A 12,855-nucleotide genomic window follows, 5' to 3' on the forward strand; every position below is an offset into this window, starting at 1 on the left:
TCATGAAGGGACTTGGAAGGGGATGTTGTTGTTGTCACTAAATTGTGTCCAACTCTTTGTGACCCCACGGACTGTAGGCGGCCAGGCTCCTTTGTCCATTGGATTTCCCAGGCAAGAATACTGGAGTGGTTGCCATTTTTTTTTTCCAGGGGATCTTCCAAACCCAGGACTTGAACCTGTGTCTCCTGCATTGCAGACAGATTCTTTATCATCTGAGTTACCAGAGAAACCAGATGGGAAAGGGAGCTATGGAGAAAGAGGAACAGGAGGGAATGTCTAATAAGCCCATGAAAGGCCCATGAAAAAGTAAATCATCTTGAACACCGTCAGGCAGATGAAGCCAAAATGGTATCATACTCTTTTTTTTTTTTTTTTAGTTGGAGGCTAATTACTTCACAACATTGCAGTGGGTTTTGTCATACATTGACATGAATCAGCCATGGAGTTACATGTATTCCCCATCCCGATCCCCCTTCCCACCTCCCTCTCCACCCGACTCCTCTGGGTCTTCCCAGTGCACCAGGCCCGAGCACTTGTCTCATGCATCCCACCTGGGCTGGTGATCTGTTTCACTATAGATAATATATATGGCATCATACTCTTAATGTTCCTGTCCCTCATTCCTTTTCGGTTCAGATGAAGATTCTGGATTAAGACTTTTTTTTTTTTTTGGCAACTAAAAGTGACCAAGGGATTTTTTTTTTTTTAATTATCTTATGGTGACCAAGATCTAGGGCCTACCGAGATTGCTCAACTAGTCCACATAGTATGTTTGCACAGATGGGGTGAGGGGCCAGAGGTGAACTAAAGCTGTTTACCAGTTGTCCATGGATTGATCAACAGAGGACTGTTTGCTTGCTTGTGATTTGTCATGTACACACACACCCAACTCTAAGCCACAAGAGAGCAGGGGCCTGACTCACTACTGTATCCCCAGGCCCAGAGCACTGCCAGGCACCCAGTAAGGACCTGTTGACTGACGAAATGTTCTGTTCACAGAAACAGCAAGAGACAATCAACATTGCCACCGTTTTAGGTTCCTAGGTTTTGAAAACTGACACTGGAGCCCTGTACTGGAAAACTGTACTGGAGCCATTCCCCAACTGCAAGTCAAGACTCCTGGCTTTTTCACTCCCCACTGGGCTGCATGTGGTCTTGGAGGCACTTCTTCCAGGTTACCCTTCTCTAACCTCAGGCAAACACGGATGTATATGACGGACCCCGCAGATGCTCTCTGAAGAACAGGAAGGAAGAATGAACATGAAAACCTCAAAGAAAAGAGGATTTTGTCTTGATTTCATCTCAAAGACATGTTTCTTTTTTGAATTGTTCACCAGATAGTGGGACACTGGGGCAGCAGGGCACAGATTATTAAAAGCAAGAAAAGCAGCAGTGGTCTTCTGAGTAAGGGATACACAATGATCTATTGGAGTGGAGGGAAAATATTATAACTTTTATCAACATTTATTTTTGTTTCCTCCTTTATCTCTTTGCATGCTTTATATTGAGTGTTATATCAATGCATACATATTTTATCAATTAAAAGTATACACATACTCAAGTGTTTGCTTAAAACATTTTTTACTAATAGGTAGGGTTATACAGTCAGACTGTTAGAGGCCATAGGAGAATGAAGCCTGACCTGGGAGAACCTGGGGCCCTCCAGGCGGGGAGCTCTGGGCCGATGAAAATCACATTATAACACCCATGCCTTGACAGTACAGGTCTTTAATGGGTTCTTCTTCTCCAGCACTGTATAGGTGCAGGTCTTCTTGTTGAGGACTGCCTGACACTTGTCTCTGTCATAATCCGTAGGTATAGCTGCACTGTCATTGAGAGAACAACACCTGTTAGAAGGAACAGGATGCCCAGCCTCTCTGGGGGCTAACTGAGCTGGAAGCTGCCCAAACTCCAGGTGTCTGGAGTGCCCCTTACCTACATAAGGGATGAACATGTCACCCTCAGAAATCTGCACCCCAATACACAGGGCCTGAACTATGAACACAGACCATCCCTGACGTCATGGCTAAATTTCATCCTGCACATGCTGGACCCCAGCAAGTTCCAACAGGCGCAGAGGTCTGGACTCCTCTGAGGCCAGGCAGCTTACTTCAGCCTGACTCTTTTTGTCCTTGCTGCTCAAGAAGTAGCCAGCAGTTCTGTTGCTTGAATGTGAGAAGGGAACTGTCGGCCCAACCCTGGCACGGAGGGCCTGTTGTGTCAGCAGCTATCTCAGCCAACAGGAGCAATGGATCACTTCAGTCAGGGACCATGGAGCCCAGGGAGAAGCTGATGAAAACTGGAAAATATCTCCCTGGGGAGAATCCACCCACACATTCAAGGGTGCAAACAATTTTAGGGTTCATTGCCCTCTTGAAACCCACCTATAAACTTCAGATTTAAATTGCCCTTCTTCAAAGTGCATACAAAATACAAAATAGCCATCTCCATGGCCTTTATGACAACGTTTCTTTCCACAAAGTGACCTTTGACTTATTTTAACAAAAGAGGACATTTCAATCCTATTCCCAAAGGGTAATATGGAAACCAAAGGAAACACTGGAAGAAGCTTTTCCCAAGGGTGGGTGACCTGGGTATTGGGGAGTCCAGAGCAGCCTTGGCCTGGGCCACCAACCTCAAGCTCCATTGCTTCTGGGCAGCTTCAGATCTGGACAGTGTCCCCTAAAGAGTGCAATGAGTTAAGAAATTCCCCCAAAGAAAATTTTATCAAAACATGTATCACCAAAAAAAAAAAATTCACAAGAGAAACTTCATAGGCAGTGATATAATCGTAGGAGAAAGGGGTTGAAAACTCTGAGCAGTAGAGAAAATGTGCCAATTTCTGCCATGTGGAGCTCTGTGCTGAGTGAGATAGGCAAGATGGCAGGAAACAGGGAAGGGGCTTTGTGGGCTCTGACTTGAAGTCAATTTCTATCCCAGGATCAAGGGACATAATGGTCTAGAGAAGACGCTAAATGTGATTTAAGTTAATGAATTTAAATGAATCTCTGTGTGTGTTAGTCGCTCAGTAGTGTTCAGCTCTTTGTGATCCATGGACTGTTGCCCGAGGCTCCTCTGTCCATGGAACTCTTCAGGCAAAACTACTGGAGTGGTTTGCCATTCCCTTCTCTAGGTGATCTTCCCGACCCAGGGATCCAACTCATTTCTCTTATGTTTCCTGCATGGCAGGAGGGTTCTTTACTGACTGAGCCACCAGGGTAGCCTGAATTTATATGAAGACTCTCATTTAATTAATTTATTTTTTTGGCCTTACTTCTCATCTTACAGGATCTTTGTTCGCCAACCAGAAATTGAACCCAGGCCCATGGCAGTGAAAATGCCAAGTCCTAAACACTGAACCACCAGGGAAATCCCTCATTTAATTCTCATATTCACTTAATTATCCCTATTTTATGGTGAGGAAACTGAGTCTCAGAGAGATTAAGAAATTTATACAGGGTCACACAGCTGGTATACAAGGGAATGGCGATTCAGACTCAGTTACTCTGGCCCCAGCATCGAGGCTCTTTTCACTTCACTGTTTTCCACACTAGGTCCATGAGACCCCTAGAAAAGGATCACATTGACATGGCTGTGATGAGGCATCACAGAGGTGGGTGGGGAGGGTCAAATCTAGTGGACAAGGATGCTTTGGCCACTGTGGAGGGGCACTCTGATGTCAGAGAGGAATGGCTCAGGGGGTTTAAACTTGCTGATGCTATCACACTCCAGAGTCACATTGACACTTGATACAGAGACAAAAATCAGGTTTCAGGAGCATAGAATCAAGGTTTAGTTGTAATATATGGCTCAGTCAAGGCAATACCTGCAAACCTGCTTCGGGTAGCCAGACATACAGTCTCTGGATCTGATATTCCTTTTGTTCCACTTAGCACTTGGCATGGGGCATGCACACCAAATGGATTCAGAACTTTCCAGGTACTTAAACTTCAGTAACACTCGGGTGTTTTGATTTGTCAAGTGTTTGTGCTTCTATTCCTTGGTGGTAGGTATCACAAGACTCTCTGAGGCACCTATTAAAATCCACAATTGCATGGCCTCATGTAGATCCTGACTCAGTAGGTTTCAGAGGTGGGCCCCAGAAATCTGTACTTCATTAAGCTTCTCAGATGAGTCTGTGATCAGGTAAGTTTGGGGAACACTTCTTTACACTAATGCTTCTATCATCAAAGCCACTCTTGTTCTTGTGAAACACTATAGGGCCAAGACTGATGTCAAGACAACAGATGGATGGGGGTGGGGAGGAGTAGAGGTGGAGTGACTGATTTGGATGCAACTGCTGAGGAAACAGGAGAATTAGGACCACTTTGCAGGTACTCTCTGCTTTATTGGCCCAAGTACCAGAACTTTGGCATCCAGAAGAAAACATCTGCACAACCTTTCGGGTGACTTGAGTTAAACTTGAGCAGTGAAGCAACTTCGGGTGTAGAATACAAATTTCACTACAGAGCATCCTTTGCTCCTCACATTCATACCCTCTGCCTGTGTTCAGAGCCATTCCTGTCCCTGCAAATTGCCACAGGCCAAGCGAGGCTGCAGGAAAGCCAGATCCCTTCTAGAACAGCTTCAGACTGTTGGGTACCCTTTCCTGTTTTTAGCAACCCATATGGATATAGATATTTAATAATAAAAGTTATTATCAAGATTCAAAAATGACCTAAAAGAAATAAGCCTGAGGTAGAAGCAACCCATTAACAGATACATGGATAAACAAAATGTGATTATATATATATATATATATGTGTGTGTGTATATATATATGTATATACATATATAACAGTATCTATAGATATCTATGTATCCATACAGATAATCTATAGATATCTAGATATCTATATATAATATAGACATAATTTAATACATTTAAATTTATAGATAAGATGTATTATTATATATTTAAATTTAATTATATTTATCTATCTAATATATATGTGATATAATACATTGAATGTAATTTTCTCATTTTTTTTTAAATTTTCTCCTTTTTAAAGCTGAAAAATGTTTCACTGTAAGTGAAACATTATTCAGCTTTACCAAGGAAGGAAATTCTGAGACATGCTACAACATGAATGATTCTTGAGGACATTACACTGACATAAGCCAGTGTGAGTGTTCAGGATGAGCCTCCCCAATATGTGCCACTTTTTCATGAAGCTTATTTTTAGCTAAAAGCAACAGACCCATTGCAGGCTCAAAAGAAACTACTGCCCCCCCCCCCCCAAATCCCTAGGAAGTATTTAAATTGAGGATTCTTCCCAGAGAAGAGTTATTACCAGAGACAAATTGTATTTAAGTGACTCCATTTATATGTCAGGGTAAACATCTGAGTGACTGAACTGATCGAAACATCTAATTATGAAACGTACACTCTTACTCTTTTCATCCTGTGAATGACTCTTCTGTCCTTGCAAATCCCAAGCCCCTATCTCTTTCCTTAGCACAGGATGGCATATGTAACTCATTTTACCTGCCTTTGTGCTTCTGTCTCTAAACCTCTCATGTTTGTGGGCTTCCCGTACATATGAAAATAAATTTAATTTTTTCCTGTTAATCAGTCTCATGCAAATTTAATTCTTAGCCAGAAGAGCTTGAGGAGGGGGGCAGTTTTCTTCCTTCCCAATACCAGTCACAAAAGGACAAGTACTGTACAACTCCACTTCGGGTTGTCAAATTCATACAAACAGAGTAGAACGATGACAGGAACTAGGGAGAGTAGGAGATGGGGAGTTTTTGTTTAATGGGTCTGGGATTTTAGTTTGGGGAGAAGAAAGATTTCTGGAGATGGATGGTGGAGATGTTTGCACAAAATCGCAAATACACTTAATGCCACTGAAAGTTACTTTTTAAAATGGTTAAAATGGTAAATTTTATGTTATGTATATTTTACCATGATTTACAAAAAGAAAAGAAAAATAGGATTGAAAACTAAACTTCCTTCAAGATGGGATTTGGGGATTTTGGTTTTTTTTTTTGTTTCTTTAATTTTTTGGCATGGCTGCTCAGCATGTGGGATCTTAGTCCCCCAACCAGGAATCAAGTCTGAGCCCCTTGCATTGGAAGAAATGAGTCTCCACCACTGGACCACCAGGGAAGCCCCAGGATGGGATTTTGAAAGAGGGAGTAGCTGTTCCTCAGACAGCACCCCAGCAGTGGCTGCCTCCCCCTCTCAGCCCGGTTGGCTTGAGACTTACGTGTTGCAACAGTGAATTCCAGCATCGTCACAATGACAGCTTTCACAGTTGTCAGTGTTCCAGTCTGAATTCAGCTGGTGTGTGACTCCATTGAGATCCTTGCATCCTGAAATAATGCATGTGGCATCATCAGCAGAGTCTTAAAGTTATGCAACCAGGAAAAGGACACTGGGGCTAGTTGGTACCCTCTACTCCACCCCACTCAGAGAGAGAGAATCTCAATGATTTTACAAGCATCTAGAAAAGTACTCATGTATTCATTCATGGCTAAATTCAGTACTTTCTAACTCATACTACTTTTTTTTTTTTTAGTTGGAGGCTAATTACTTTACAATATTGTAGTGGTTTTTGCCATACATTGACATGAATCGGTCATGGATTTACATGTGTTCCCCATCCTGAAGCCCCCTCCCACCTCCCTAACTCATACTACTTATCATATTTTCCTTATAACAAGATTAAATCTATCCAGAGTTCATTTCAGAACGGACATTTCAAGAAAATCTAAGCCCCTCCCTCTTGAATTAGATAGCTATTATGAGCCAAAATTGCCTGATAGCTAACTTGCCAAAACTTAGATAGAGAAAAAAAGAAAAAAACGAATCCACCTGCCAATGCAGAAGACTTCGGTTCAGTCTCTGGGTCAGGAAGATCCCCTGGAGAAGGAAACGGCAACCCACTCTGTTATGCTTGCCTGGGAAATCCCATGGACAGCGGAGCCTGGCGGGCTACAGTCCATGGGGTTGCAAAAGAGTTGAACTTGACTTAGAAACTAAACAACAGCAACAAATTATGAGCCTTGGAGTACTTAGGGTGACTTTTTTCTGCTATATTATCTCTGGATAAATGCCTCTTTTCTCCTCTTTTACTTGGTTTTCAACCTCAAAAGCACATATGAAACATCTTGGACACTTAAAAAAAACAAAACAACAACAACAAAAAAAAACCCTGTGCCTGGGTACTAACACAGAACAAAGAAATCAGAATCTCTGGGCATGGGGCCCAGGCTGCCATATTTTTGGACATCTCCCTCAGTTGGTTCAAATGTTCAATCATAAATGAGAACCATTGCTGTAGATTCACGGTGGTCTGTGGCTCTCATGTTTGCTTGAGGGACCAGCAATGTTAGGACCACCTGAGGTCATGAGACATGAAGACTCTCACTCCACTCCAGGCCCACAGAATCAGAATCTGTACTTTAGTAAGAGTCCCAGAGGGTTTGCACACACAGTTAGTGTTTGAGAAGTACTGGAATAATCAATGACTCTCAACCCTAACTGCATGTAGGAGTCAATCAAGAAGCTTCTAAATATGTAGATCCTATCCTAGAGATTCTGATTTACCTGGTTTTGAATGGGGCCTGAACATTAGTAAGCTTCAAAAATTCTCCAGGCAATTCTCATAGAGCTAGGATTGAGAACCACTTTCTTATATAAATGGAATGTTGAAGTACCTCATTTTACTCCATTTATACATCTGCCCTAACCCTCTATCTCATGCAGATTTAAGGTTACTCATCTGCCAATAGTTTATATTTACTGAGATACAATCAAACAACAAAACATTGAAAAGTCAGGACTTACCATTAGATGTAGAGCTCTCATTAGGTATGAAATAGCATTGGGCATTGCATAAAGTCACAAAGCTGGCTAACACCACAAAGCTGCCCAGAAGAGCATTCTGTAAAGTAAAGAAGGGTCAGGGAAGAAGAATGAATGGATTCAGTTGGTTAATTATTGACTGAGTGTCCTGTATGGGGGGTAGCTCAGGGCCTTGCTGGGCTCTGACAGGTGGTTTGAAGGTAGAGTTTCTATCTTCAGATAATCTAACAAAGAAACAAGATCTATAAAGTTACTAAAATTAACTGGGGGAAAAGCAAAATGTGAGTGAACAGTCATAGAGCAATAATTTTAGTGTGCTACTTTATTACAGAGGAGTTCAGGAAACCCTTGTGGATAGATTTTTAGCTGCTTTGCAGGGCATGTATAATTTAAACGACAGAAATAAGGGAATGAAAAGAGTTTCAAGAAGATAATAGAACGATGAGAAAGATAATAAAACATTGACAAAGATACAAAGACAAATAAACAACAATTGGAGACTTGTTGGAGCTAATTGGGATAGTTAAGCTTCTTAGGCCACAAGGGTAAGAACTTCAGTTTCCAGATGATAAAGGCATTGCTGATGGTTGATGAATACATCAGCTCATCTAGGCTGATATTCGATCTGTAGAACAAAGGAAAGCATCAGGTTGCTCTTGTCATCATTTTGAGGTAAGCAAACTAAACAAATAAACTTTAAGGGGGTACTTTCCAAGAACCTTTTAAAAAGGAAGATGGGATGAGGGTACTTATTCTGTAAGCGTCTAAAATTAATTATGAGCTGATGCTACTTGAAGTAGTGTGTTGCTGATGTAAAGAGAGACAAATAAATGGAACAAGATAGAAAACCCAGAAAAAATACTTATTTATGAGTAAATATACATTATTAAAATAAATTTAGTCTTTGAAATCTGTAGAGAATGATTATTCAATAAATGGTATTAGAACAAATGGTGAACTATTTGAGGAAGAAAAAAGTTAATTTTCTACTTTAGTTCTCACAATAAATTACTTTCTAAAATGATTCAAAGGTTACATTTTTACAATAAGACCATAAACTAATCACAGAAATACAGGCAAATATTCTAAGCAGAAAAGGAAAAGAAAAGAAATAGGTTTAAATATATAAAAGTTGTAAGTGATAAAATTAAAAAAACAATTATCAAATTTGGAGAACATCAATATATGAAGAGTTTCTATATGTCAATGAGAAAAAGAGAATCATAGCTGAAAAACGATAAAGGAAGCAAAGTGACATTTCACACACACAGGCATAGACCCTAATAGAAGTGATGAATAAATAACATGAGAAAGTTCCACTGACACATAACACAAGAAAAGTAACCATGTAGATAAAACAGAATCATAACAGGGTGACAAAAATAATGATTTAATTTATAACACCCAGAGGGAAATAGAGACATATATGGGAAGTAAAATGCACAAGGGTGGTTTGTATTAGAACAATTTTTATGGAGTGTATATCCATTCAAATTCTTAAAACTATTTACAACCTCTGCCTTCATCACTTTTAAGTCTTTTCACTTCTAAGACTTGATCCTAAATAGAACAGCACAGAGGATATCAACTTCTCCTCAAGGATGTTCACTGCTGTGGGAAAATAGAAATAATCAATGCTCAAGAACAGGACTGGTTTAGAAGATGGAGATTCAGAGAAGAAACCGGTCAACTGAGGAAGTAAGAGAAAATGAAGTGATGTGAGTAAACAATCATTATATATCATTAAGTGAAATACAGGTTACAAAGCAGTTTGCTTGGTGTGATTCCTACAATGTAAAAAGATACAGAGAGAGACTGATGGTTTTGTGGCACGTTTTAGCAAGTCACTTTTGAGCCGAGGGATTATGACTATTTCTTCTTTGGACTTTTATTTTCTAAATTGTCCACAATGAAATGCCTTGATTTTATAATCAAAGAAATAAATAAATTCTCACAACAAACCCTCCATACATTTAACTCACTCCAGGACTTGAGGCTGCACCTGCTCTCCCTGTTTTCTTCTTTTGAATAATCTTCAGCTTAAGATCACTGTGAAAACCTGAATGTTTTCTCAAAAAAAAAAAAAAAAAAAAGCCAGCCTCATTAGCAAAATTTCTGCTCTCTTCATCCGAAAAGGGGGCTACTGGAAGGGGGGAAATGATCACAGAAATCTTGAAGGTCTTGTTTCACCAAGTCTCAGAACAGAGGTGTCAATGAACATGGGCCAGGGCTGTGGACCAGGGTGAGTGAGGAGTGCAGAATTCCCATAACTCCTGCAGGTCTGAGCAGAGGCCCGTGACTCAGTGACTGGAAGATGGAATCCAAACATGGTAACACAGGGAGAACCAGTTATTCAGTTTTGAGATTAACCAATTGACACTGTCTCAAAAATAGCTTGCCACTGGCTTGCATTCTCTCTCTCTCTCTCTCTCTCTCCCTCCCTCCCTCTCTCCCTCTCCCTCTCTCTCCCCTGTGAAAAGAGAGGTTCCCCTACTTGGGTGGGCATCACCTGGGTTGCTAATAAGGAACACCCAGTCTCAAGCTCATTGAAGAAGGATAGGGCCTGTGGCTTTGAATATTTACCAAGTGCCGCAGGTGAGAAGCACAAGAGAAATTATCAAACCCAGTGCTGCTGCAATGTGCATATGAATCCCTGGGAGATCTTATTAAATAAAAAGCAGATTCTGATTCAGTGGAATTTAATGAGTCCTCGTTCTAGCAACTCCCTGACAATGCCAATATTGCTGGTCTGAGGACCACTTCTAAACAGAGAAACTCTAAACTTCCTTCCTGTTCCCATATTCTAGTCTTCCACAGTCCCTCCCTCCTTCCTCTGCTTCCTTTCCTGTCTTCAGTAAACATGGACCCCTGGTACCTGCAGGCACAGGGGACGGTGCAGCTATAAGGTTGGCATCTGTTATATTTTCTAGACGGTGGGGCTTTGTGCCCAGCCTTGAGATGAAACAGGCTGGCGATGCTCCTAGAAATTGTGTCCTTTGAGCTAAGTCACTGCTCCTTGAAGAGCCTTGTCCTTATGATCAAGAGTCAGGGGTCTTCAGAGGGAGTCTTAGCCTGGGCAGGGGTCCTGCCAGGGCTGTAGCTTAGAGTTAAGTTCACCTTGAAGGTCTGAGTGGAATTGGGAGGATCCCACCATTTTTCTACTATTTCCAGCTCTGTCTCAAGACAGTGTCTGAAGTGTGGCCTGAGGGAGGATCCTCTCCAGCCTCACTTTCTACTCCTGCCGGGGTGGGGTACCACTTCCTTCTCCTTCCCTTGCACCCTGAGAGCAGCCCACTCCATTCCCTTTTACTCAATCTACGAAAGGATGCTTCGAAAAAGATCAAGTTTAAATTAAAGACAGAGAAGGGTCTGGATGAGGTTTTATAGATTTTGATGCACATTTCTTTCTTAATACAACATGAAACAATGAAAAGGGTCTAGGGTGTTGTCCCCAAATTTTGCTGAACATAAAAATCACCTGGGCAGCTTAAAAACCCTGCAATTCAGGCAGGCCTCACTCCAGACCAATTAAATCAGAATATCTGGGATGGGAGTCAGATATCAGTATTTTTCACTGACTCCCAGGTGATTCCACTGCACAGGCAAGTTTAGGGACCACTGGCCTAGAGAGAGGGGCTCCTGGGTTCATGTCTCAGCTGCCCAACAGGCTTCTGGTGAGATCCCTGAGGCAGCTTCTTGCCTTCCCCAGGTTCAGTTTCCTGTAAAATAACACAGTGCTGTAGCTCTGAAGTTATATTTAATTTCACAAATCACTCACTCAAAGCCAAGGAATTAAAGAATTAGAGACATATATGAAACCCAATTTAATCCCCAAATTACTGGAAGAAATAACAGCTTAGAAAACAGAAATAATGCTAAATTCACAAAGATGTTCCCAAGCTTCCAGATGCTCCTCCTCCTACACATTGTATTTCAAGTATAGAAGATTCATGACCAGGTCACATTTACCCTGAATAGTACTCAGTAGAAACATCCATCACAGTTTATGAAAATAAAGACTCTACATATCTTTTTTTTTTCTTTTCTTTTCTGTATGAAACCCAGTTACCTACCATTGTGATGAGCAGGAGTCCTTGCAGGCATGTGCATCCAGGGAAAGTCACACTGCACTTATATCAGAGACGGCAACCGCATGTTTGGCATCATTAGAAAAGATAACACACCAAGGTCACATTCAGTGTTTACAGAGGCTTGACTATCAACAGGAAATTATGGTTTCAGATGATTTATGAGTCGTTCATAAATCAGGTCTCCACCCCAATCATGTGTTTACCCTTGCTGTTTCCACCCCCAATATGCATTTGCCTCTGATGTGAAAGAGCAGAGGAAGAGAACTCTGCTTTTCTGAGCCTTCCCTTGTGCTGAGTGGTTGGTTAAGCACAGGGCCTGTATATTTTTTGATTTCACACACAAAGAAATGAAGACTTACAAAGTCAGGTGTAGAAGGTGGGCTTCAAGAAAGAACATAAGAATAGTTTAGTGGTCAGTCCAGCAGGCTTCCTGAGGGTATGTTTTGAGACAACAGAAATGTCCCAAGCCACTCTCCATGACTTGAGGACACAGCACCCTTGCAGCGAGGGTTCCCTGGACAACCCAGACCTTCTAAAACCCCTCTTCAATCTGAAGCCGTTGCTCCTGACTACATCAGGCAAGCTTTCCTTCTCTTTGTTCAACCATGATCTTCTGAAAAGCCCTGCATCCCCCTGATGGCCTTTGGGGAGTGGCATCAAAGAGAACCTTCTGGTATATTTGAGTAACTTAGTATTTTACTAATTTGCTCAGGCTGCCATAACAAAATATTTTAGACTGGGTGGCTTAAACAACAGACATTTATTTCCCCACAATTCTGGAGGCTAGAAGTCTGAGATCAAGGCTGTTAGCAGGGTTGATTTCTGCTGAAGTCTCTCTCTTGGGCTTGTAGATGGCCACCTTCTCGCTGTGCCTTCACATGGTCTTCCCTCTAAGCACATCTGTGTCCTAATCTCCTTTTCTTATGAGGATACCAGTCATATTGGATTACA

At 41.5% G+C, this 12,855-nt stretch overlaps 1 protein-coding gene across 1 annotated transcript; it reads right to left on the bottom strand.

The window, feature by feature from the left end:
• Positions 1 to 1,696: 1,696 nt before the first annotated feature.
• On the bottom strand, positions 1,697 to 11,975 carry MSMB (microseminoprotein beta). The gene is made up of 5 exons (XM_065919957.1): positions 11,887 to 11,975; positions 7,796 to 7,892; positions 6,821 to 6,868; positions 6,213 to 6,318; positions 1,697 to 1,826 (listed from the first exon to the last, which is right to left on the bottom strand). Exons 1-5 carry the CDS (start codon positions 11,887 to 11,889, stop codon positions 1,697 to 1,699), a joined length of 384 nt encoding a protein of 127 aa, XP_065776029.1. The 5' UTR covers positions 11,890 to 11,975.
• Between the last annotated feature and the right edge of the window lie 880 nt (positions 11,976 to 12,855).

The sequence above is a fragment of the Muntiacus reevesi genome, chromosome 2 (assembly GCF_963930625.1).
Source record: "Muntiacus reevesi chromosome 2, mMunRee1.1, whole genome shotgun sequence".
NCBI lineage: Eukaryota > Metazoa > Chordata > Mammalia > Artiodactyla > Cervidae > Muntiacus > Muntiacus reevesi.

What these genes read in the sequence shown, in the direction of transcription:
- MSMB (XM_065919957.1), bottom strand. An exon ending in TGAGAGCTCTACATCTAATG is followed by an intron (nt 6,869 to 7,795) that starts GTAAGTCCTGAC and finishes TTCCTTCTCCAG; the next exon opens with GGGATCTTCCTGACCCAGAG. An exon ending in GGAATTCACTGTTGCAACAC is followed by an intron (nt 1,827 to 6,212) that starts GTAAGTCTCAAG and finishes TCTCAATGACAG; the next exon opens with TGCAGCTATACCTACGGATT.